The following is a 26,362-nucleotide window of genomic DNA, read 5'->3' as shown; positions in this document are numbered from 1 at the left end:
GAGTGGGAAGAAGTGGGAGCAGAGTTGCCTGGGGGATGAAAGTTGGGGCTCATTTGCTAATCATCTGGTTAACCTCTGTCTGCAAAGCAACCCATTCGCCCTCTCGTTCTCCCAGCAGCCAGTGTGGTAGGCTTAAGAGGCTCCAAATTTCAATCTCTAACTAAATATAAAAAGTCTAACTGGACCTTTACCTTGTTGACGACGGAACATCCACATTCTTAGTTGAATTTTCACAAAAATAAAAGGAACGACCAAATTTGTAAGGACATTCCAGTGGCTACAAGTTTGTGATTACTCATGTACCAAGATGGGACATTATTTCTGGTTAGGTTATTAAAAAAAATCCAGCTTCTGAAGATCCATTTCTTTTCAATTATATTAATTTTGACAATCTAAATTATATATTAAAAGGCTTTTGCCCACTTAGGCCCTTGTTATTTTTTTAAGTATTTATGCTGAAATTACTAGATGTTGGGACAGTCACCAATATTCTTACCTTTTGTGGGGAGAAAGACAAGGCCTCATTATAAACTCTGGCTGGCCTGGAAAAACTCTGTGTAGACCTGACTGGCTTTGAACTCGCAGAGGTCCATCTACCTGCCCTGCCTTCTGAGTGCTGGAAAGGCATGTATCACCATGCTTGGCTCTTGCCTTTTAAAAACAATTTATTATAATGTCTCTAATTCTTTGAGAATTTGGTACAGTCTATTTTGGTTGTATGCTTACCTTTCAGTTGTAACTTTGCATTGCCCATTGAGCTCATCTTAAAATGTGAACTCTTCATTAGTCACTCACATTGTATCAAGCCCTTTGAATCTTGACTCCTTTGGTTTAGGAACACTAGGTTTTCATAGTGCTGTAGCATTTCTTAGAAGTCGGATTTCCCATTCATCTTGGTAGACTGTAATTTAGAACTGGTGAAACTTGTTTCCTCAGCCTGGTTTTGGCCCAGTTGAGAAGGTGGACCCCAGGTCCATGTGCTCTTGGGAAGCATCTCAAGGCTTTGATTGTCTTGGCTTTAGTTAAATGAGCTCCAGTTGCTACTTTATTATCCCCGTTTCCACAATGATTTATGAGCAGTGACAACAAAAGGAATAGCTGATATTTAATGTTCCATTTTTAAACCCAATATAAGTATAGTTTTCAAGTTTTGAGGCAAGCTGAATTCCTTCCTCTCAGACGACCCCTTGAACTAATTTAAACCAGAAATCAACTTTGCTGTCTTTCATGACAACTGAACCAAAGCATCACAGTACTCCCTAAGGCAGTGACCTGAGACACTAGGGGGATTTTAGGAAAGTGAAACGTTTTATTAGCTTTGCAATTTTTTTTTTAAGGAAAAGTTTCTTTATTAGAGAAATACCCCTTGGCCATGAATCAAGTTAAGAAATTTTATGCTTCTTAGAGGAACTAACAACAATTGGCTTGGTTTATATTTTACAGGTTATTGTTTCTGTATCTCAGAGCCCATAGCCACAGAGATGGTCACAGTTACTGTTCATCTCAGGGATGTGAAAGAGTCAAGATTCAGGCAGCAACAGACTCCAAAGACATCAGTAACTGCATGGACAAAGCGTACCCGCAGTATTACAAAAAGCCCTCGGCGGTCAAGCGCATGCCAGCCATGCTCACAGGACTCTGTCAAGGCTGTGGCACCCACCAGGTAAGCAGAGAAGAAGAGGGAGCCTTTGGAGGGAAGTCAGAGTTTCTTCCCTTGGCAGTAGGAGCACTTGACTTTGAAGCATATATTGTGCAACTTTATAAATACATGTTGATGCCTCTTAAATTTTGGTCTAGTCTAGAATGTGTTGCTCATAAGAAGCAAAACAGTCCCCATTTATAGCGAAAGTGTCTTTTTTTCTTGATAGGTTAGTTTACCTTGATTATGAGTTTCATATTTAAAATTAAAGGTTATTGTGTTGGTTAAAGTTTTCTAGGCTTAGGATTCTATTCCATTATTACTATTGGGGTTACTTGTCTAAAAGTGCTATTAAATTGTTTTATTTATGTATGTATGTGTTTAATGTTTTTTGATATATGATCTCATCAATCAAAGGATAGCTTTGAACTTGCTATATAGCTTAGGATAACCTTGAACTCCTGATCATCCTGACTTATTTTTGAGTTCTGGGATTATAGGCATATGCCACCAGGCCCCATAATGCTTTTGTTTTGTTAGTAGTATGAAATTGCAGCTCATGTCAAAACTTGTTTTCCTTTTTAAAGGTCACTATTTTGAAGCAGATGCTATTATATTTTTCTTGTAATTGAAAACACAGATTGACTTTGATGAGAAGTAAAAATACTTCTCTACTTCTCTTGATGGGCTCTTGCTTAGAATATATCCCAGTTATCTTGAAGAAAACGGGGCAGTGGAAGTAAATTTCTAGACGTGCACACAGATGGGGCCAAGGAAAGTCAGAGCAGTTCCAGGTGAAAGAGAAACACAGACCTAATTAATGACCACTTGACACACTTAGTCTTCTGAGAAACACATGTGAAGGAAAAGACGGTTCTGACAGTGTGTTCCTGGGCCAGCATCTCCTGGGAACCTGTCTGTCACTGGGAATTCTTGTTCTACTGCAGTGCTATGAGTTTGTGCTCCAGACTGAGCCCAGGAACCTCCCCCGGCCTGTGATAATGCTGATGCTGCCCATATCTAGTGAATAGTCTTAAAGAAGAAGATTTGCCACAAAAACAAAAACAAACCAAAAAAAAAAAAAAAAAAAAGAAAAGAAAGAAAAGAAAAAGCATCTGACTGTAAATGAAGGAAATACTTAAAATTCTTAGGTCTTTCTGTAGGTCATTTGAGACCAGATTTCTTCCTCCACGGCATAAATCCCACCCGTTTCTCACCATAAGTAGCACCAGGAAGAGAAAGGAATTAGCTCTATGCTTCCCATAACATGAACTTTGTTTTTCTCTATCCTGTCTATGTTTTCATTAATTCTTACTGAGCGTGAAAACAGTGATGTTGTTATGACATTTTCAATCCTATGTATCATTGTACTTTGTTCTCATCTCCATATATTCACAGCATACAGAAAGGACATCCCCCATCACCCTCTCCTATCATCCACTTGTATCTCCATCCCTCGTCCTCCCCATCCTCCACTCTGTACCCCATTCCCTTATCCTCCCCCATTATCCACTGTGTACTCCCTGCATTATTCTCCCCTCCAGTGCTTACTGTGTACCCCCTTTCCTTTGTTAGTTTGTTTTTGTTTTGTTTTAATTTTTTGAGTCCAAGCTGACTTTGAAATTTAGGTCCTCCTGTCTCAGTCACCACACCTAGCTGACAGTTTTTTGATGGCAATTTACTATACTACCTTACTCTCATATTCGTTAATGATCTCTGCTCTCCCATTCTTGTAAAACAGAAAGCCAGCCAACAAACACTGGACTCCATATGGGTTCTTGCCTGGCTCATGTAAATTTTTTTTCTTTTCCATGCTTTGCCCAGAATGTAGGGCCTTGAACTTTCTAGATACATACTGTACCACTGAGATTTCCCAGTCCCAGGTAATATTTTCACTTTTAGGTACTGTTGGGGGAGACATTGAATGCTCTAGCTCAGTGTTCAGAATGACCTTCATTACTAAATAAACTTGGTAACTTTTCAAAATGACTTGATTATCACCAGTGGTGATTGTATGTGGGAATGCATGCTAAGCACGTGATATGCCACTGAGCTAGACCCTGGCCCCTTTTTTATTTCATTAACAAGACTATGCTTCTTTGAAACTGTGATTTTTCCAGAAACCAAGAAGCATACACTTCCTGTATGAAATGTATGAGCTAGAATTCCATGTCATGAAGTGGGCATAAAAAGTTAAGATAAATAATCACTTGGAATAATTGAGTGTGTTCTGAGTGACCTGTGGGATTTCGATACAGTTGCCGTCAAAGATGCAATGTGTTCTCGTCTAGATGGTGTTTAGCAGTGACCCCCACCAGAGCTACCTCCCTGTACGGTTCCAGTCACCCGGTAAAGTAGAAACACAGCGTGGAGATCCATCTGTTATTTCTGTAAGTACAGCCTGGCGTTGCCACAGTCTTTTTGGGCTGCTGTAATAAAATACCATAGGCTAAGTAGCTTAGAAGCAGTAGAACTTACTGCTGACAGTTTTAGAACTCTGGGAAGTCCAAGATGGAGGCTATAGGAAAGTACTATGGGGAGGGCCAATTTCCTGGCTCATAGATTGCATCTCCTCCCTGTGTGTGTCCTGTCGTCTCTCGGGCTTAACTTCTAAGTGTCATTCACAAGGGCATCCCTCATTCCTCAAAGGCTCTACCCCCTGAGACCATCACTTTGGGGATTAGAATCTCAAGCTGTGAATTTGTAGGAGCACAGATATCCAGCCACAGCATCACTTCTTTTCCTTTGGCCAAGTGCAGACCACTGCATGTCTGTGAACTGCTGTGACTTCTTTGTTTTGATCTTCAATCCTAGTGATATTATTTCTGGGACCAGTCATGGGTTTGTCATCTCATTTGATGACTGGTGGCAGGAATGCAGCTGAGATATAAATGCCTCCCAAACGGGTGTGTTTTCAAGTTATTTTTTCAAGTGGATTATTCATCGATTTCTCATAGGCCAGTGGTTCTAAACCTGTGGGTAGTGGCCCTTTTGGGGTCACATATCTGATATTTGCATTACAATTCATAACAGTAGCAAAATTAGAGTTATGAAGAAGCAACAAAGTAATTTTATGGTTGGGGTCACCACAACATGAGGTCGCAGCATTAGGAAGGTTGAGAACCAGTCTTAGCCTAATGTTAAAAAATTATTTAGACTATTTTTCACTAAAGGAAAGGCACATTTAGTTAGAGAATAGTTCACATGTTCACTAAATATGGAGAAAACCATGTTTATTCTTGTTTTGTGAATTAAAATAAACTCCCAAGTTCTTTAAAATATGGGGAATGATAGCTTCTAAATTCCTTTGGCCTTTTCTTCGAAGGCTTCCTATCTCCTTTAAGGCAGAGACAAGAGCAAAGACAGAGTATGGTCTTTCCTGAGAGCATCAATGAAGTAGATGCAAGTCACAGGGTCAGCACTAGTTGGGCTCATAGCCCAGTTGGGAACTAGGACTCAGATGTGGTCTGCCCCAAGTCAGGGCGGTCTGGGGGTCTCTGTGTAAGGAACTCTTTGCTAGCCAATGTCCAGCATCCCTCTCAGTTTCCTGTGGTCTCTGCAGGAATTCATTTTGTTAAAGCAGTGACTTATGATAATTGCAATTCCAAGTGTGTGGGGACAAAATTAGGCTTACATCTGCCCCATTTTTTAAGGTAGTAAGATACATGTAACATGCTTCAAAACAACACAGAGAAACTCTGTCTCAAAAAACCAAAAAAAAAAAAAAAAGATACATGTAACATGAACTGTAACATGAACTTTTGCCATCCTATGCAGTTATATAATGTGTATTTATCATGGGCTGCTGTCAACAACACTGAGCTGATTTCCAGTGTTTCTTATCAAGCTGCAGAGCTCCTGTTGGCATATTTATGTCCAGAACTTTCTCATCGTGACCCATGATGTTAACCCTTTCTGAAAACTTCTTCCCCCTCCTTCTGTTTGTTTGTTTGTTTTTTGCAGAGGGATGGTGCTTTTTGCAAGCACACTTTGAATTTCTGGGAATCATTATGGAATTTCTTATCTTACATGAAATTTAAATATTAGTAAATAGTGGGTCATTTCCATTTTCTTTTTTCTCACATAAGATTCACAGTGGGTAGACAAGATGGCTCAGTGGCTAAATGCAATTGCCAAGAAGCCTAACTACCCGAGTTCAATCCCTGGGACCTCACAAAGTAGAAGGAGGAAACTTACTCCTGTAAATTATTCTTTGACATCCATATTCATCCCATAGCACCCCCCCACATACACAGAGAATATAATTAAAAGAGAAAGGATTACATCAGGAATTTGAATATCTATTTCCTGAATTCGAGCAACTTACACATAGCTAAACAAATTGAGTTCACATAAGCTAAGTCATGGGTTAGAAACAATATTTCAGGAAGGACAAGCATGGCAAAAAGAACCTGTCAAACTCTTGTTAACTGTTAGTATAGCATGCTTTATTCTTAATAGATAAGTAATATGTGGTTAGTATGTAGGTTTTTTTTTGTTTTGTCTTCTCTTTTGTATTGAGAAATTAATATTTAGTAATTCTGGCTTTCCTTTTTTTGTTGTTTTTTATATGTTATTTCATTATCTTTCTTTCTTTCTTTTTTTTCTTTTTGAGTCAAGATTTTCCTAAGTAGCCGAGGCCGGCCTGACACTCATGATCCTCTGCCTCAGAATCCTGAGTGTTGGTGTTATAGTCATGTGCCTTCATGCCCTGCTTGCCATACAAGATCACAGATGGTGACTTAGGGAAGGTTTTTTTGAAACAGTGTAATGATACTGTCAGTGGTAGGGAGGGGAAGGTCATTGTGGCCCCAGGGGCCTTCTTTCAGCAAAGCTGGCTCCTTGGCTGCATAGGAAAGAATTTCAGGACAAAAAGCCAAAATTAGTGAATTTATTAAGTGGAATGCCTTGGTTACTTCTCTTGTTGCTGTGAAGAGACCATGACCAAAACAACTTATAGAAGAGTTTATTGTGACTTACAGTTTCAGAGGGTGAGTCCATGACCACATGACTATCATGGCAGCAGGTAGGCAGGCATGACACTGGGCAGACAGCTAAGAGCTCACATTGTGAGACAACAACCAAAAGGCAAAGAGACAGAGGGCCAAAAGGCAAAGAGAGGGAGAGGCAGAGGGAGAGGGACAGGGAGAGGGACAGGAAGAGGGAGAGGGACAGGGACAGGAAGAGGGAGAGGGACAGGGACAGGAAGAGGGAGAGGGACAGGAAGAGGGACAGGAAGAGGGAGAGGGACAGGGAGAGGGAGAGGGAGAAGGACAGGGAGAGGGAGAAGGAGAGGGAGAGGGACAGGAAGAGGGAGAGGGACAGGGAGAGGGACAGGGAGAGGGAGAAGGACAGGGAGAGGGAGAAGGAGAGGGAGAGGGACAGGAAGACGGAGAGGGACAGGAAGAGGGAGAGGGACAGGGAGAGGGACAGGAAGAGGGAGAGGGACAGGGAGAGGGACAGGGAGAGGGACATGGAGAGGGACAGGGAGAGGGACATGGAGAGGGAGAGGGAGAGGGAGAGGGAGAGGGAGAGGGAAAAGGACAGGAAGAGGGAGAGGGAGAGAGCTCTAACTGGTAATGGCATAGGCTTTTAAAACCTGGAGCCTATCCCCAGGGGTGCACCTCCTTCAACAAGGCCCTGTCTCCTAATCCTTACCAAAGAATTCTACCAAATGAGGATCAAACATTCTAGGCCATTCTCATTCAAACTTACCTCAGAAAGGGGAGAATCTATGCCTCAGATGTAAAGGTAAGTACAGGAAAGCAAGAGAGCCAGGGCGCATGGAGGGGAGCAGAGGGAGAGGGCACAGTCTAAGACAGTGTAGACTTCATAAGAGAGTTGGGCTTCATTTTCTTCAGTTCTGTGACTTGCTAACTTGCTCAAAAGTCATCATTTATAGCAGTGTTCAGAGATTAAACATAAACATAGAAGGAAACATACAAGTTGGCATTCTTACTCTTTTTGTAAATGAACCTGTAAGGTGGTTTGGTGAGATGCGTTTTTGGGGTTTAGGGTTGCTAGGGTGCTAACATGGTAAAAACTGACAGCCACACATATTCTGACCCTATGTGACTTGTTTTCTTTAACTTTAAGATATCTTTAGGAAAACATGTGCTATCTTAGTGGGCAGTTTTAATTTATCTTGCCTCTCAGCCAGGTTCCAGGATTAAATGTTTCCTCTGTTCCCTCATTCAACTTGGCTTCCATACTTCATAGCACAGTCCTATGATGGAAAGGTTTCTGGATGCACAAACAAACAAAAATCCACTAAAAAATAAACACACAATGCACCTGGGGTATTTCTGACTCTGCATGGGATCATGACCTACAGTTAAAGAAGCTGAAATCTGGAGGAATATGGGTACCAGTGTAAACCAAACATGATATATTTTGAATCCTGAGCTTAGAAAGAGCTAGAGAAAACTCAAGCATCCTAGGGATGTTCCTGAAATGGAGATGACATATAAGATATTTTTGTATTTTCAGGTCAATGGTACAGACTTCACCTTCCGGAGTGCAGGCATTCTCATCCTTGTTGTGGATGCCTGCAGTGTTCCCTTCCGGTTGACAGAAAAAAAGATGTTCCTTCCTGCAGATGCCAGTCAGATGGGAGAGTATTTAAAGTCTAGCATCCCTCCAAGGTAGGCCCTGCACCAGAGCAAAGCTGCCTTAAGACATGACTCCCCACTTCCATGCCTACTTCTGAGCTCTGTTTACTCCATGAGCATTTCAGGCTCTGTGAGGTAGTTTTTTCTTCAGTGGCTGTTGCTCCCACTGATGGACTCTCAGACAGCTTTGTACAGGATTCAGGACGCCATTGCCCAGGTCAGTTGGTATCTGGGAAAGAGTAACTTAAGTTTTAAGTGGTTGTGTGTCCCAGATCTCTTTTAAGAGCAGTGTCTGGTTTTTGTTGTTGTCATTCATCTCTGAAAAAAAGAGGCCCTGGAGAACATTTCATTTTCTGGATTGACCAGACCATTCTACTCTGTGGTAGATAGTAAGTGCAGCCATTTACTGAAAGAGCATAAGTGTCCTGTAGAGTGAAGCTCGCCCGGCCCTCTAGTCATTTCCATTGATCTGAAGGTATATGTTCTTGTGGCCTGTAGAACTAGCTCCCAATAAATCCCATAAAGTCTTTGGATTATTTTGGCATAACATTTGTGTGCATGTGTTCATTCTCTCTCTCTCTCTCTGTGTGTGTGTGTGTGTGTGTGTGTGTGTGTGTGTGTGTGTGTGTGTGTGTGTATGTGTGTGAGGCATGGTATGTTTGGAGGAGGTCATTCCTCAGTAGTCTTCCCTCAGTGTCCACAGAAGTTTGGTTTTATTCCCCCTGCAGATATCTGTTCCCCTTATTTAAGATGGTGTAATATTTGCATATAACCTTCATAGTTCTTCTGTACGCTTTAAATCCTCTCTCTGAATAATGGCAAGACCCATGTAAATGTGATGTAAATACTTGTTATATTGTATTGTTTAGGAACAGTGGTAAGAGATGAAGTGTGTTTGTATCCAGTATACATGCAGATTTCCTCTCCCCCAAGTTTTCACTATGTTTCCTTTGTACATGATGGAATGCTTGCCCATGCATGCCCAGGTGCACATAGAGTGAGCGTAGGGTATCTTATACTTCTTCTCTTTCTACCACTTGGGTCCTGGGAATGGAACTCAGGTTATCAGGTCTGCAGAGCCTGTGGATAGGAGGACCAGCTAGCTATAGAACTATCTTACTGTTAGGATAATTTTAGAGAATTCCTTTCTGAGGTTTCAGCATTTAAAGATTTTTCTCAGCGTTTAAAAACCCATATCCGGCCTTGTGGTGGCGCACACCTTTAATCCCAGCACTCAGGAGCCAAAGGCAGGCGGATCTCTGTGAGTTTGAGACCAGCCTGGTCTACAAGAAATAGTTCCAGGACAGCCTCCAAAGCCGCAGAGAAACCCTGTCTCAAAAAAGCAAAACAAAACAAAAAACCATATCCTCACTTTTCCTCAAACAACCCAGGATATAAATCTCACCAAATAGTAGAAAAACATGGTTTTGCAAGGTACCCTACACACTGAGGATTTAAAACAACTAACTAAGAAGAGACTTTTTAGAGAGAGTTATTTCTCCAGCTGCCTGCTGGTTCTATTACTGTGTTTAGTTTTCAGAGGCTTATGCATTGAACCCTAGGATTGCTACATGCGTATATTGAATTTTAATGTAGTATCAAGACGTTATAGGGCAGGGGCCAGGAGTAGTGGCAGTCTTGGCATTCTGGAAGTAGAGACAGGAGGATCACTAGAAGGTTGGTCTACTTAGGAAGGTCCAGTCAGCCAGGGCTTCAGAATGGAGTTATAGTGCAGTGACTTTCTGAGAGCCTGTGGGTGGGCTGCCTGTGTGTGCATCCAGATTGGCCTCATAATTCCATGCTGTTGAAGTTCAGACCTGCAGGACTTCTGTAATAATTCTGAACCCAATCACCACTGCTTTAGGAGAACTACAGCCAAGAGCCTATACCATAGTTCTGGTAGTAAGCACTTGTCAAAGGAATGGAAATTAATATTAAAGATGCCCCTCACTAAATTAAATTATAAATTATACAAGTAGCACACTTTCTGTATGTGGGAGCAAACAGCTTCCCTTCTTGTTGTACTTGGCAGCTGGTATTGCAGTCAGTTCACTTTGAAGAGTGGTAAGTTCCTTTTTTTTTAAAATTATACCAATACAAAGATCTTATTGGTCAGATACTAAAATAAAGCATGAAGCCATAGCAATTATCACAGGAAGAGAAGCAGGGATCCACAAACAGCTCTGAATATTGTATTGATTTTACTGTACATTGAAGATGCCTTTTTCAAAATTTTTACTATTTTTATGTGTATGTATGTGCCTTGAGCCTGCAGAGACCAGAAGAGGGCATCAGATCTAGTAGCGCTGGAGTTACAGGTGGTTGTGAGCTTTCGTGTAGGTGCTGGGAATCAAACCCAGTCAGTCCTCTCGTGGAACAGCAACTGCTCTCAACTGCTGAGCCACCTCAGTAGCCCTAAAGATTGCAATTAAAACAAACAAATGAAAAAAATCTTTTTGAAGCCACAGAGAATAGCTTGTTTGTTTTTGTTTGTTGCTGTTATTTGTAGCGCTGGGGAGTGAGTCCAGGACCTCCCTATTCTAGACCAACACTGCACCATTGATCTGCACTCTAACACTAATCTTTATGTTTTAAGTTTGTGTTTACTCATTCACAATAAAGAGGTAATGACAGAGAGAAACCCAAAGCACCCCCTCTGAGTAGACCAGTCCTTGAAAGGCTGGGTTCCACTCTGCCCCCATGCCTACATGACTCTTGGTTTCCATACCTTTGGGTTTCCCTGTGTTACGACCCTCCTAAGACCATGAGAAGTTCCCTTTGCAGCAGGCAGTTGGGACTTGTGTCAGTGGGAACAAAAAGAACCGGGCCTGTTTTCCTTTCTAAATTTGCTTTTGTCGAGTGTTCCTCCATGGCTCTCAGTCCAGAAAGATCTTCAGTAAATCCATGCTGAATGACTAACATTGGTTCTGATTGTCTAACTTTGCCCACAGGTCAATCGTTCTGTTGAGCACAAGAGGGGAAATAAAACAGATGAATATCTCCGATTCTTTAGTACTTCTGGGACTGGTCAAACCAGCACATCTGTATAGCAAAGGTTTGTATTTGCAGTATCCTATGGCGTCCTTATGATGCGGCAGTGAAAATACTTCTAAGGTGGTGTTTATCTGCTAGACTGTTTTCATGAGCTCTCCCTTGAGGGAGCATCCTTGAAATAATTTCTTCATAAAGAACTGTGTCAGAGGAAGTGTGTTGGGTTATGGTGTGTCATCTGGGTGGCAAAAATTGCTTGCTGATGTAAGGAAGTGAGGTATTTTTATCAATACATATGTGTGTGTATGCATGCGTACGTGCGTGTGCATGTGTGTGTGTGCGCGCGTGCACGCACGTGTGTATATGCACCAATGCATGCTCCACTCTGACTCACCTCCATCATTATCTTGCTGAAACTGGTAGCTATACACAACATTTCTCTCTCTCTCTCTCTTTATAGGCAGTATTGTATTTTTGGGATTCAGCGGAAACTTTAGACCATCATGGACTAAGCTGTTCACCAGTCCTGCTGAGCAGGGCCTGGGGGTGCTTGAGCAGTACCTCCCTTTGCAGATGGAGGACTACGGGTGCTCCAGGGCCAGCAGTGTCCACAGAAGAGACCTCGAACTGTTACAGCAGGCTTTGAAAGTGCTTTAGAGACTTGACTGTAATTTAAGTGCTGGGAAAGAAAAAAAATGTGAACTAACTTATTTAATTTATGGCATTTTAAGATGACACTGTTAACCCAATGGAACCATTTTCCTGTTTGATACAAAAGGGAGAGAGAGAAAGAATTCAAAGCAATTGCCCGAGTGCCAGCTGGCGTACCTTGGCATTGCCCAGACGGTAAAGAACCCTCTGTCTTCCTGAGGCTGCTGAGTTCGGAGAGCAGTTCTCTTGTCCCTCGAATTCATAAGGCAGTCAGCAGTGCTTCCCTTTTTATAGAGTGGGGTGCAGGAGGGCTTCTGAGCGGCTGCTGTAGCACCTCAATACTTGAAGTCTAATGCTCATTGTACAGTTGACTCCAGTGACTGACTTGGTCGGTGATGCCCGGGGCTCATTTGTGGGCTGCCTGTGAGGTTTTATGTGATGCTAGATACCATTTTAAGTGGCAACTCAGGCCCAGCACATGCCCTTCTTGCTCGGACATGTACTCTTTATATTCACTTGTGTATTGGTTATCTTTGAGGGTTCACCTTTCTAAGAGGGAACCATATTTGGACAAAGGGCTTTTGAAATCTTTTTGATCTGTGACCATTGAGCGGAAAAACAAACCATTACTTGCCCCCAAGTCTGGTGGGCTTTGCAGCTTTAATCCTTAACCTGTCTTGATTGTATATTTGTATTTAAAATGCAGACCTGAACTGACTTGTCTTTAAAAGAAGCAAGCCACTTCCCAAACTGTAAACCCTGCCATTTTAACTTGCAAAGGGGAGCCAGGTATGGTGCCACATGCCTTCACTCCCAGCTTTCCAGAGGCAAACCAGTCTCTTAAGTTGAGGCCAGCCTGGTCTACATAGTGGGTTCCAGGACAGCCATGGCTACTTAGAGAAACCATGTCTAAAACAACCCCCGCCCCCCAATTAACTTACAAAAAGAAACCTGTCCTTGGTTTTGATCTTGTACCTGTGTTTTGTTGTGTGGGTTTTTTTTTTCTTTTTAAGTGTCTCTGCTCATCATCCTACCAGAAAATCCCAGAGAGCTTACTGCTTCTCCATAAATATTGTATCCAAGGGGAGGAAGGAGACACCTTTTTAGGTCTTACAATCATGGAGACGACATGAACCTCTTTGTAGCCTTAAAAAGAGGAGCCTCTCCTAGTGAATGTAGTTTTCAAACACAAGAAGAAGGGATACCATGATGTCCAGTGCCCCAGCCGGTGGGGACACAATGTGGCAAATGAGGCTGGCCTTGCAGACAAGGAAGATGCATCAGAATGCTGCTGCGCTGCATGAAGGCGGGTGGATGAGCATCCAGGCACGTCCCCCGCTGCTGACATTAGCATCCAGGCACGTCCCGCTGACATTAGCAGTGAATATGGACAAGCTCATCTTCCTGTGTGAAGGGCCAAGGCTGATGCCTGTACTTTGTGTCTCTGTGACTTGTTTTCCTTTCCTGAACATGCTACCTCAAAGTGCTGTGACAAACCATGCCGACTGTCAGTGCTCACAGGAGGGGCACATGTCTTAATCAAAGTCTGCTGATTTGTTTGTTTGGGTTTTTTCAGATGTGGGTTTCTGTTTGTTTCTTCTTCTTTTTTTTTTTTGTACAGTGAGATCTTACCTATGAAATCTATTACCGGGTAATGGTTCCTGAAGGTGATTGAATTGTGTGTGGGAATGTGTGTGTGTGTGTGTGTGTGTGTGTGTGTGTGTGTGTGTGTGTGTGTGTGTTATATTATGACTTAAGTATATTTGATGTGTGCTTTTTTAGAGTTCAGGTTTTTTAAAAAAATATTTGGTGAGGGTATGCAAGTGTCAAGGCACTCAGTTTTTCTGATGTATGTACTAATAATTAGGGCCTAAGTTAAATAAATAAAAATGCGTGTGCATGTATTTTGTCTGTGTGTTATTTGTGAATCTCTGAAGTTGTTGAAATCTCAGATATTTGCTTTAAAGAAGTTATTGGCAGAAATAAAGGATGACGGTCCACACAGATTTGCAAGACTGACTTAAAAGGTCAGGGAATGAGTTTTACCATGAAGAAGATCCCAGTGTGTGCTGGAATCACCTGAAGAGCTATAAAAAGTACACAGGCCTGGTGGACCCCACTCTCTTACTCACAGATTGGAGTTAATGAGTTAATTGATTTTAGGTCTAGCTGGGGCACGTGCAGTATTTTTGTTTTGATTTTTTAAGCTTCCTGGTCACATTACTTAGAGCCCCACTGTTTAGCTTCCATCTGCAAAATTGTTGTAATTAAAAAAAACAATTGCATGGGGTTCAGCGGTTAAGAGCACTGACTGCTCTTCTAGAGGATCCAGGTTCATTTGGCAGCTCACAACTGTCTGTGACTCCAGTCCCAGGGGATCTGACACTTTCACACCAATGCACAAAAAATAAAGCTAAATAAATTAATTAAAAAAACAATTCTATGTATCTGTATGTAATTTTGAGATCCGTATGTCACACACAGGATTCTCAATCCTAAAGTATTTTATTGTTGTTACCTTTTGAAAGACTTTTTTCACCCTCAGGACAGGCTTCCTCTGTGTAACAGCCTTGGCTGTCCTGGAACTCACTCTATAGACCAGGCTGGCCTCGAACTCACAGAGATTCTCTGCTTCCCAGGTGCTGAGATCAAAGGCGTGTGCTACCACACCCAGCTTGAAAGGCTTTTTTTAAAAATTTGTTTATTGATTCTTTGGGAGTTTCACATCATGCACCCCAATTCCACTCACCTCCTGGTCCCTCCATATTCTCCCCTTACCACTCCTGCAGCTCTCCCACAAAAGAAAACAAAACAAAGTAAGCAAACTAATGAAAACAAGAACAATAACAAACCCCAAAACAAACAAACAAAAACCAACAACCTCTTTGCTTCTCCTTCTGTCCTGTCTCTCCAATACCTTTTCATTCATCTGGAGGCATTGGGCGCATGCATGTGTCACATGGTACACCCTTTTGTCCAATCAGCTTTGCTGGCAAATTTTCATTGCAAGAGTCGATGGTCTGGTTCAAGGCCTCTGGCTTCTGGTACACGCCATCACTGGATCCTCACCAGAATCCTCTGGGATATCCTGTGGTCACCCTGAGTCTTGGAGATCCTGCAGGTATTTCTTCACAGGACCAGTCCCTTCATGAGCTCCAGGAGGTCCTAGATGGGGTAAATGCTAGGGTGTGCCAACTCAAGGCCAGGTCGTGGGCCTGGGTGGTAGCTGAGCTGGTCAGTCCAGGCCACTGGGGCCACCCATCTCAGCCGAGGGGGCAGAGTCAGCTCCCCTCCATGCATGCCTTCAGGGTTGGTTCACCCTGGTCTGTGGTGAGGGGTGGCAGCCCTCTCTCCTGAGTGCAGGGCCCAGATCTCTTGCTGTCATGTTCAGTGAGATGCAAGGCCAGTCTTCCCAGGGCCAGCGAAAGGCAGACTGGCTCAGCATATCCTTCTGATTTCATCTTGCATGGCTCCTAAGGCTTCCTGAGGTGACACAGGCCACAGACATCAACAGAGACCCCAGCTGCAGCTGGACCACAGACCCAGACATGGCCCTCAGTGGCAACTTAGGCTGGAAAACATACTGGGTCTGGTGGAAGCAATGGCCACTCAGGTTGGGAAGGTTCTGGCAGCTACATGGCCGCTGACCACCACCAAGGCCTCAGGTAGCAGCCCCAACACTGGGCTTCTATGCGACCTTTGGTGGCAATATGGGATTTGAACTTCAGTACAGACACCAGCCATGCTAGGGCCAAGCACCCAGACGTGGTCCTCAGCAGCAGCTGGGTCTGGATGTCACCACTGCCCCAGGTGGCAGTGCAGGCCACTCAGGTCAGCACAGGTCCCAGAAGCAGTATGACCCTCAGACACCAACGTGGCTTCCATGGTAACAGGAACCTTGAACATCACAGACCCTGGCTGTAGTAGGGCCACAGACTCTGACATGGACCTCAGCTACAGCTCCGGCTCAGACGTCACCATGACATTTAGTAGCAGTGCAGGCCATTAAGAGCTGCTTGCATTATGTCCCTCAGACACCAACCTGGACTCAGGTGACTGATCTGACCTTGGGCATCCTCATGGCAACGAGAGTCACATCAGTCAATCTGGACTCTAGCGCTAAAGGGCCACGGACTCAGTCAGACATGGTCCTCGGCAGAAGCCTGGGCTCAGGTGGCAGTACAGGCCACCTATATCTGTATGGCCCCTGTTGTGGCAAGGCCACAGACTCAAACCAAGATATAGGCTCAGGCCCAGATCCTGGGCCTCTGTGTGGGTCCTAGGGGGCAACGGGGACCACCAGACTTCAGCACAGATCCCAGCTACAACTGGGCCATGGACCCAGACATGGTCTAAGGAAGCAGCTCAGTCTGGTTGACATTCTAGCTCTAGGTGGTAGCCCTGGCCACAAAGGTCAGGATGGCTGTGGCAGCTGCGTGGCTCCTAGACACCATCAAGGCCACACGTTGTGGCCCAGATCCCAGGCTTCATGTGGCCTTTGATGACAACATGGGATGGACATAGCCATCAACCTGGCTATGGTAGGACCATGGACCCAGACATGGTCCTTGGCAGCAGCTTGGGTCTGGTTGTCACCATAGCTCCAGGTGTCAGTGAAGGTGTCCCATATTGGCATGGATGCAGTGGTGGTGTGGCCCCTGAACCCAAACAGGACCCCAGGAGGTGGCCCAGACCACTGGAATCAGCATGGCACTTGGTGGCAGCAGGAGCCATGGACATCAACACAGACCCTGGTAGGACCAGGGACCCAGACATGGTCCTTGGTAGCAGCTGGGCCTGTACATCAACATGGCTCTGGGTGTCAAGCAGGCCTCCCTGCTCAAGTCTATTCACCACATTCACCATGGCCCCCCGTGGCAAGCGGGCTTCCAAACCTGCCCACTCCTCACCTTCATTTCTTCCTTTCTGTGTCTCTCCACAGCGAATGAACCACCCACCCCCCCATTTCTCCACCACGCATTTGCTTATAATGAGGCCACCTGCCTGGCGCCATGCGGTGCTGGGTGGGCACATGACTGTCTTCCCACCAGCTAGGACATTGAGGACCCAGGCTGGCTAGTCCCCATCTCAGCGGAACTGCATCAGGTGGGGCATGGATTTGAAAAGCTTTTTAAAAAAGAAGTTTTCAGTCTGTAACAATAGTCTTTGCTTATTACTCACCAGAACCACTGCCAAGGTTTCGCTGTGTCTTTTTGTGCAGAGAAATTGTATTCTAAGGTGATATGCAGCTTGGTGGGCATTTTCTATCAGGTGAGGGCTTTCCTTGAGTCCCAGAAATGAGGCTGTCCACTGAGGAGAAACACAGTGGCTTTCAGATGTCAACTGATGGCTGTTTTATGTCTTTGACAGAGGGTCCACCTGAGCTACTGCTGCATAGATGATTATTTTGAAAGGTGAAGACTATGTGTCTGAGAAGATGAAAGGCAGGTGCATGGCCTCATGGGAGATAACTTCCAAGCCGCCTCCAGGCTGATGTTTACTCAGCCTGGGGTGGAGACGGGCTCTGGGCTCCTGTTTTCCAACTTCACCACACCCTTCTCATATCTTTATGCCATTAAGCTGGCTACTTTGTGTGGAGGAGGGGAGGGCATGGAGGAGATGGGCAAGGGTTGAGTGCTCCTGATGATGGATTTTCATTCCTTAGATGGTGAAGGAATGTTTGCCGCAGTCCAGTGGAAATGCATTCCTTAGGAAGGCATGCACTTAACCCCAGGGCACATTCTCTTCTGGCAGACCAGAGCTTGCATCCCACTGAGGATACTTACTAGCTCTGTTCTGCAGATTTGGAGTTCATCCTCTGTAATTCTTTTTATTTACCGTCTGAGGGTAGGCCTGCCTATGTAACTCAGGCTAGCTTCTCACTCATAGAGATCTCTACTCCCCAGCCTACTTAGTACTGGAGATACTGATAGTTCCAACACTCAGCTGTGTCTAGGGCCTTGTACAAACTAGGCCTCTGGATTCTTGCTGAGGTTTTGGGCACTTACTTAGCCATGATTAATAACCTGAGGAATTCTAGAGTGACGACCTTTAATAGGGTAACAGAGTACATTATTGTTGTTACCCTGACTTGCTGATGACCTACCTCAGGCTGCTGCAAATGGGAGTAGACACCCTGGGCTGGGGCCTGCCTGTGCTCTCGTTCCTCCCTCCCCCTTTCTCTTTTCACCCCTTTCTCTCCCCCTCCCTTCTATCTCCCTCTTACCATATCTTATCCTTTTCCCCATCTAGTCCTGGGGTTGACTACAGGGCCTTACACATGCTACGTAAATGTTCTAACTGCCCATCTAGACCCCAATCTTTCTCAACCCTGAGAAGTCCTCCAGAATCCACCCTGGTTCCTTGTTTACAAGAACAAGATGTTACTCACTGTTGGCTTCAGTGATTCAAGCCATTTGGAAAAGGTGTTTCAATTTTATTTAGCTTCAACATGAAGAAGCTAGCTGATGTAAAATACTCAGGCTCTGGAGTTAATTCTGAAGTTTGCCAGAGGAAAAAACCACTTCCACCATTTTGGCCACATTTAAGCAAGTTTTTACTAAAATTTTGAATACTGGCCGAGATGGAACTTGGTCAGAACCACCACCTGGAAACTTTGCAGGTGTGTGGCCTCAAGACACATGTTGGTAGGACCTATATACAAAACCCATAGGCCACCATACTTTCTCATGAGGCTTTGTTGTTGCTTTCCAAGAACTACAACTCCCAGAATCCCAGGAACTCACCAGGTTAATTTAGGGTCTAACACTGGCACACACTTTATTGTTAGATGGTATAATTGGAGACCGACTGACTAAAGTTTGTTTTCTGAATGAGCAACTCTGCCCCAGGGGAGCTCCAAAAACACTAGCCACACGATGAAAATGTTTTAGTTGAAAATACTATGAAAGTTGGGAAGTATATTCATAGATTATTTAGAAAATTTCTTTAAGTAGACAAAATGATTTTCTTATATAAGAAAAGTGACACATGTAAAGGCTGCCCCCAGAAATGGCCAGGAGCCATGATCATGGTTCCAAACTAATGTGGTAGCTCCTCCCTTCATTTTTGAGTTAATAATGGTGAATTTTTGCTTTTTTATTTTCTAGTGTTTTGAATGTCATAATTGCACATACACGGTACATTATAAAGTTTTGATATGTATATATTAGATAATGATCTGCTTTAAGTAATGACCATATCTATCACTTGAAGGTTCATCATCCATTATGGTCAATACAGTCAAACTTTTCATCACTTTGAAATATTTAATACATTATTGTTGATGGAAGAAAGAGTTCTAGTTTTCTGTGGCTCTGTTGAGAGCTAAGAATGGTTTTTGGTTTTAGGTATGCTCCAGAAAGGAAGGCCTTTTATTATGTGAAAAGTATATGTAAATTATGTGTCTGTCTGTAAATAAGGTCTAGTTGGATGGAACCCAGCCAAGCTCATATTGTCATACTGACTACTGCTAATTTTATGTCTTAGTAATGCTGAAGGAGGCTTTTGCCCACTATTAAACTCATTCCTGGAGAAGTTTGCTGAGCCTGGATTGTGGAGAAGAGCCCACAGGTCAGGTTCCTTGTTTTGTTCTTGGAACTTGTCAACATGTAGAGAACTTAAAATGTGAGGGAGAAAAAACCTGCAACAGTCACATGAGGCTCTTGAAAGCACAGGCTCGCCCTTCCCCCAAACTGCATTGCTCTCCAGGTGTTGCTTAAGAAGGCTGCGGCTTGAAAACCCCACAGGACCTAGTAAACGCTCATTTCTTCCCCACACTTCCTGCAGTGGAAACACATCCACCTACATTTGGAGTACCATGCATTCCTAGCTTATGGGGTTCCATTTTTCTCCTTGTCTCCCCTAGAATTTGCTTTCATTGATTGCTGCCAGCCAGATTCGATGCACACCAGAGTGTGTGGCAGCTACCGAGGCAAGCTTTTATGTGAAGCCCATGCTCAGGTTTCCCCTTAATGATGTCTGAAATTCTTGCTGTTAAAATTCTTCCTTTGGCTATGGTTATTCCTGCTTAGAAATCTCAGGCAGCCTTTGGATTTTGCAATTTCTTTTAGTTTTTGTAAGGAGCTGAAAGAAAAATATGCAGTTAGCTATGATTAGAATGCAGAACAACAGGCACAGGTGCCTTGGCTTTGGATATAGAGAGAATTATCTTGCAGGTATGTATCTAGACTCTGTTAATACAGATGTATGTTAAGGCAGATGAATGGCCAGTTATAAGCATTTGCTTTGTAAGCCAATGCCTTTTAATACAAGAACTTTATGAAAACTGGCAAGAGGTGGTTGGATGGACTTGGGGTTAAGGAAATTGATCCTTGTCAAGGGAAAGGGTGGGACCTTGGGTGTGCATACCCGGCTTCTCTTCTCCCATCAGCTCATCAAACGGCACCTACTTCCTGGGGGAGGCACGTAGGCCAAGAAGACTTCTGAAGGAGGAGGATGTGTCACAGAAGGTAAGGAACGCCCAACCTTGGAAAGAGAAGTAAGTTGTGATGGTAAAGAAGTTCCATGAGAAGAGAAACCTTGTTGTTTACTTCAAAAATACATGTGCGTGTGCACACACACACACAGCCAGCTTAAGGAAGACAGCTCTGGCAGTTAAGGGCAGCTATAATGGATGCTTTGGGAAGCAGCTTTGGTCTAATGCCAGTGAGGGCATTTAGTGATGTTACTGGGAGCAGCGTCCTACCTCTGACGCTCTGCTTTGTCAACTCTCACGTGGGACTATAAACACTTTGTGTAATCACAGGAGGCCCTGAATGAGAATGGCCTTGGCTCACAAATAGCTGGCAATGTGAAACACCTGGTGGGTCCTTTAAAGATCTATGCCAGAGTCCCTGGCACTTTACATTCTTTAGTATTTTTCTAGCAGTGAAGAGTTAGGAACTCAGTGTGAAAGCAAGTTTGCAGGATGGAAGCCACACACGGAGGCAGCCCTGTGCTGAGCCTAGGCCCTTGTCTTATTCGTATCTGGACAGCAGCACCTAGAGGCAGGCAGAGCTTGTTTAGGGAACTGGTCTGCACACCCACAGGATTGCATTCATGCTGGTGGTTTTGAGGGTGCCACAACTCACTAACTAGGTGTTACAGACCAGAGCTAGGAAGTGTGGAAATGGCTCTTCTATAACGAAAACATGCGACAGCCCTCATTCTCCAGCAGAGCTGCATGGAGTTCTGCTCTTGCCATTCTTACGAGGGAAAACTGGAGTCTATCTAATAGTTTGTTTCTTCCAACTCCATTTACCATAAAGTAATGGAATGAAAACAACTCATGGCTAATCATCTCAGCTTTTCAATCACCCACGTTTTTCACTTCTGCCCAAGAGGAGAAATCGCTAATATTCAGCATAATGGCTTCGAGTTAAACTTTCTGTAATAAGCTGAAACTAAATTGCAGACTTGGGAAGGAATGCTGTTGGCAACATACCTGCCTGTGTTTCTGTTCATTTCTTCTTGGTCACATCATATCAACACTTCTTGCTCTCTGCTCAAGGTTCCAAGAGGTGCAGGTGGCGGTGGTGGGGTGGTGGTGGTATGTGCTGTTAATTTTTGGCAAAATTGAATTCCCAGACCTCTTTTGTAACTCCTTGTCCTGTTTATGAGTTCCCTTTTCAACACTCAGGATTTTTAGTCCTTGCTAAACTAATTCAGAAACAGGTTCCATGTCCCAAATTCATTCTCACTTGGGCAGTAATTCCATCTAAATATCTGCCCACAATACCTACAGTGCTAAAAGCAACATGTACCTGAAAGTTTTAATTATCTAATCTGGTTGATCTGTAAGGCAATTTGCTCTCCCACGGATTGACCTAAATGCAAAAGTACAGCCATCTAAGTGCGGGGAGAATTGTGAACCTGGAGAGCCACATCTTGAGAATGAGTCACTGAGTAATTCAGTCAATACCAGCAGCAGAATGTGAGCAATTGGGTTGGAAAGGGGTCCGTTCTGTTGAGGAGCCATGTTGTAAATGATAGCTGATTTTCCTGTTTTGGTAACAGTCCAAGAACACAGACCAGAAGAAAGGTCCTGTCAGGCTCTGAAGCGTGCAGCCCTCTTGAATTTGTGCCCAGGGATTAGCCACACCCCACTGTATTTCTGGAGGTACTCTTTGCTTGTAGTGACTTGCATTTCTCCAAGTCACCCTATTTCAATAGCTAAAAGGAAGAGATTCGGTAATTATAACTTTTCCCTGTTGCAGCTCCATATTGGAAACACATGCTAGCAAGGCTGGGTAAGGATCCAAGTTGGGGAGATGCTACACAAACAAGAGGAGACTCAGGAGACTCAGGGTCCGGGAGTTTCTTCTTGTGCAGTTTGCCCATGGGGAGGGGATCGATTATAAACATGAATGATTTCAGAGGAGGGCTGTTTTACTGATCCCTAATTTCTTTCTTTTTTAAAATATTTTATTTATTTATTATGTATACAATCTTCTGCGTGCATGCCAGCAGAAGGCATCAGAACTTATTCAAGGTGGTTGTGAGACACCATGTGGTTGCTGGGAATTGAACTCAGGACCATTGGAAGAACAGTCAGTTCTCTTAACCTCTGAGCCTTCTCTCTAGCCCCATTTCATATATATATATATATATAATTTAACTTTTTACACATATTACTCTCAGTTCCCTTACCACCCTCCCCTCCTCCCTGCCTTCCCGGTCCCCCAACCCTCCCAATCCCCCATCCCACTCCATCTCCCTTTCGCTCCCCAGGGAGGGTAAGGTCTTCCATGAGGGATTTTCAGAGTCTGTCATATTATTCTGGGCAGGGCCTAGGTCCTCCCCCACGTGTCCAGGCTGAGAGAGCATCCCTCCATGTGGAATGGGCTCCCAGAGTCCATTTGCATGCCAGGAATAAATACTGATCTACTCTCCAAGGTCCCATAAATTGCCAAGGCCTCTTCTCTGACACCCAGGTTCAGGGGCGGAGCAGGGGCATCTGGATCAGTCCCATGCTCGTCTCTCAGTCATCAGTCTGGGGTCCATGTGTTCCCCCTTGTTCAGGTCAGCTGCTTCTGAGTTTCGCCAGCCTGGTCTTGATTTCTTTGCTCATCACTCCTCTTTGCAACTGGCTTCCAGGAGTTCAGTTCAGTTTTTAGCTGTGGGTGTCTGCCTCTGCTTCGTCAGCCATAGGATGAAGGTTCTAGGATGGCATATAAGGTAATCGTCAATCTCATTATCAGGGGAGGTCATTTAAGGTAGCCAGTTGGTGTCATTTTTGTAGATCTCACTAGTGCCAAATCTCTCCTCCAACTTATAATGGCTTCCTCTATTATGGTATCTCTCACCCTTCTCTCCTCTATTCTTGCCTTGGCTCAACCTTCCTGTTCTCCTGGGTCCTCCTCTCTCCTCCTCTTCTCCCCCTCTCTTTCTCCCATCTCCTTCTCTCCTCCCCTCCCCCCTGCTCCCAATCCAATTAGGAGATCTCCTTCCATAACCCTTCTCCAGGTTACCATGCATATCTCTCTGAGGGTCCTCCCTGCTTCCCAGACTCTCTGACGGTGGGATAGTAGCCTGGCAATCCCCTGCTCACTCAGGATGATTTTTTTCCTGCCATCCATTTGCCTGCAAATTTCAAGATTCCATTTTTTTCCTACTGAGTAGTACTCCATTGTGTACATGTACCACATTTCTTCTACCCACTATTCAGTTGAGGGGCATCTAGGTTGATTCCAGGTTCTGGCTATTACAAATAATGCTGCTATGAACATAGTTGAGCAGATGTCCTTACTGTATCTTTTGGGTATATGCCTAAGAGTAGAATTGCTGGATCTTGTGGTAGATTGATTTCCATTTTCCTGAGGAATCTCCATACTGATCTCCACAGTGGCTGCACAAGTTAGCATTCCCACCAACAGTGGGGGAGTGTTCCCCTTTCTCCATATCCTCTCCAGTATAAATTATCATTAGTGGTTGTGATTTTAGTCATTCTGACAGGAGTGAGATGGTATCTCAGAGTTGTTTTGATTTGCATTTCCTGGATGGCTAAGGATGTTGTGCACTTTCTCAAGTGTCTCTCAGTCATTTTAGACTCCTCTATTGAGACTTCTTTATTTAGTTCTGTACCCCTCTTTTTAATTGGATCCTTTGGTGTTTTGGAGACTTGCTTCTTGAGTTCTTTGTAAATTTTGGAGACCAGTCCTCTGTCAAATATGGGGTTGGCTAATATCTTTTCCCATTCTGTGGGCTGTTGTTTTGTCTTGTTGACTGTGTCCTTTGCCTTACAGAAGCTTCTCAGTTTCAGGAGGCCCATTTATTAATTGTTGATCTCAGCGTCTGTGCTACTGGTGTTATGTTTAGGAAGCAGTCTCCTGTACCAATTTGTTCAAGGTTATTTCCCTCTTTCTCTTATTAAGATGTTCAGTGTGGCTGGATTGATGTTGAGGTCTTTGATCCATTTGGACTTAAGTTTTGTGCATGGTGATAGATATGGATCTATCTGCTGTCTTTTATATGCCAGCATCCAGTTACTCCAGCACCATTTGTTGAAGATTCTTTTCTTTTTCCATTGTATAGTTTTAGCTTCTCTATCAAAGATCAGGTGTTCAAAGGTGTGGGGGTTGATTCCATTGTTCTACCTGTCTGTTTTTGTGCCAATATCAAGCTGTTTTCAGGAGTATAGCTCTATAGTAGATCTTGTGATTCCTAATTTCTAGTTCTTGTAAATTCCTTGGAATGAGTTGATTTTATTTTAATTAAAAATATAGTACCTAAAATAGAGGAATACAAAGTCTCTGGATAGCTATTAGATATATCAGATAGTCATCTTCTAAGTCATCCCTTTAATGCATATGTCTATCTTGTTTGAAGGAAATGACACAGCATTATTTACTTATATTTGGTCCCTTATCTCTTTATATGAGATGCATGGTTATTGGAAAACACAAAGCTAGCCAGTTGGAGATCTACCAGGACTTTCACTCTGTCACTCTGTCTCTGTCTCTGTCTCTCTCCCTCTCTGTGTCCTTTTCAGAGGACCCAAGTTCAGTGAGGGTGGGTAGAGGACTCACACCTGCCTGCAACTTCAGCTGCAGGCATTCCAACACCCTGTTCTGGCCACCTGCATTCAGGTGTGTATACTTATACACAGATGCCCCCATGTGCACATAATTAAAAACAATTCTTAAGAGCAACAGTAGGAAAGGACTTAAATCGACCAAACTGTGTTGGGTCTCAGCCAGTTTTCCCATTGACATAAGCTTTAAGCTTTAGATAGAGGAATAAAGGACTGGGCTGGACGTGGCGGTGTAATTAAGCCAGCTTGGTCAAGGTGTGTCGTGATGGAACATTATCTCAGTTCAGGGCCTGAAGGGTAGTTGGAAGAAATCTTTGCTGTGTGGGGACAAGGTGGTTTGTGTGAGACCTTTGCTTCAGCACAGGGGTGACCAGTCTGCAAGGATTTGCTCTTCCTGGCATCCAAGGTCACTACAGATTTACGACAGTGACTAGAGACCTTCAGATACCTTTTGGATATGTGGGACAGGACACTGTAAAAGGTAACAGTAACATACCTCAGTTACCTTTAAACTCTGTGCCTTTAGCCTGGAAGAGGCATGATATAGGCAAGAGAGCAGAAGCTCCGATAGAGACTCATGGAGGGATTAACATGCCTATGTGCAGAGTTGAGCAAGAATCTGACCCAGTTTTAAGACAAAGGAGAGAGATGCAGAATGAAGATTGGGATGCCAAGATTGTACCCTGCTTTTAGTCACCTGTGGGCCCAAATGAGTCAGTGCTTTTTAGCAAAAGCAGTGTCTAAGTAGTTATTTTTACTTTTAAATTAGCAAGTGGGAGCCCATGGACTAATTGCTTAATTTCCAAGTTTGCTGTGTGTGATAGGAGACTTTCAAAAGCAAATTTTGCTCATTGTAATCACTGTGTGTGTGTGTGTGTGTGTGTGTGTGTGTGTGCATGAGAGAGAGAGGGGGGGAGGGGAGAGGAGAGAGGGGGGAGAGGAGAGAGGAGAGTGCTGCTCATATGTCTGATAATTTATTTCTTGTGCCAACATTATAAGCTTGCTGGAGAGTATGGAGGTAATGTTACACTGTTGCGTGTGGGAGGTAGAGCCCTGTTCAAGGGCAGAGTCAAGCCTCCTGCTAATTACTATGCTGCAGTTAGTTGTTCAGATATACCCACCTGCTTAGTGTTAGCTTCTAAGTTTAGAGGGAAGGATGGTTTAACGTCTCTGATTAGATTTCTGTGAGTCGAATTGTCTTGAAATGAGCTGTTGACTAGGGGGGTGTTAAATTGCCAGATGCCACATGATTGAGAATGGGCTATTAAGGGGAGGGATCTCTGAATTCTAGAATACTTTCCCCTGGACTCTTAACACTGTATGTTTACCAATGCCTGGGACCATGCTTCTTTCATGTATATGGTATACACATGTGTGTTTGCACATGCATGTGCTCATGTGTACGGAGGCTAGAGGTTGATGTCAGGTATCTTCCTC

At 43.8% G+C, this 26,362-nt stretch overlaps 1 protein-coding gene across 3 annotated transcripts in view; it reads left to right on the top strand.

Annotated features, from left to right (window-relative positions):
• The window catches only part of Cemip2 (cell migration inducing hyaluronidase 2), a 79,854-nt gene extending 66,058 nt beyond the window's left edge, over positions 1–13,796 (top strand). For all 3 annotated transcript variants that reach the window (XM_021225385.2, XM_021225383.2, XM_005063765.4), the window contains 5 exons: positions 1,444–1,663; positions 3,931–4,029; positions 8,129–8,283; positions 11,202–11,305; positions 11,702–13,796. In XM_021225385.2, the coding sequence (XP_021081044.1) occupies positions 1,444–1,663; positions 3,931–4,029; positions 8,129–8,283; positions 11,202–11,305; positions 11,702–11,898 (775 nt within the window). In that variant the 3' untranslated portion in view covers positions 11,899–13,796. The remainder of the gene's footprint in view (positions 1–1,443; positions 1,664–3,930; positions 4,030–8,128; positions 8,284–11,201; positions 11,306–11,701) is intronic.
• Positions 13,797–26,362: the final 12,566 nt, after the last annotated feature.

The sequence above is a fragment of the Mesocricetus auratus genome, unplaced genomic scaffold (genome assembly GCF_017639785.1).
Source record: "Mesocricetus auratus isolate SY011 unplaced genomic scaffold, BCM_Maur_2.0 Super-Scaffold_4256, whole genome shotgun sequence".
Classification (NCBI taxonomy): domain Eukaryota; kingdom Metazoa; phylum Chordata; class Mammalia; order Rodentia; family Cricetidae; genus Mesocricetus; species Mesocricetus auratus.
The sequence above is the reverse complement of the archived record's forward strand: the minus strand, read 5'-3'. Positions and strand labels throughout refer to the sequence as shown.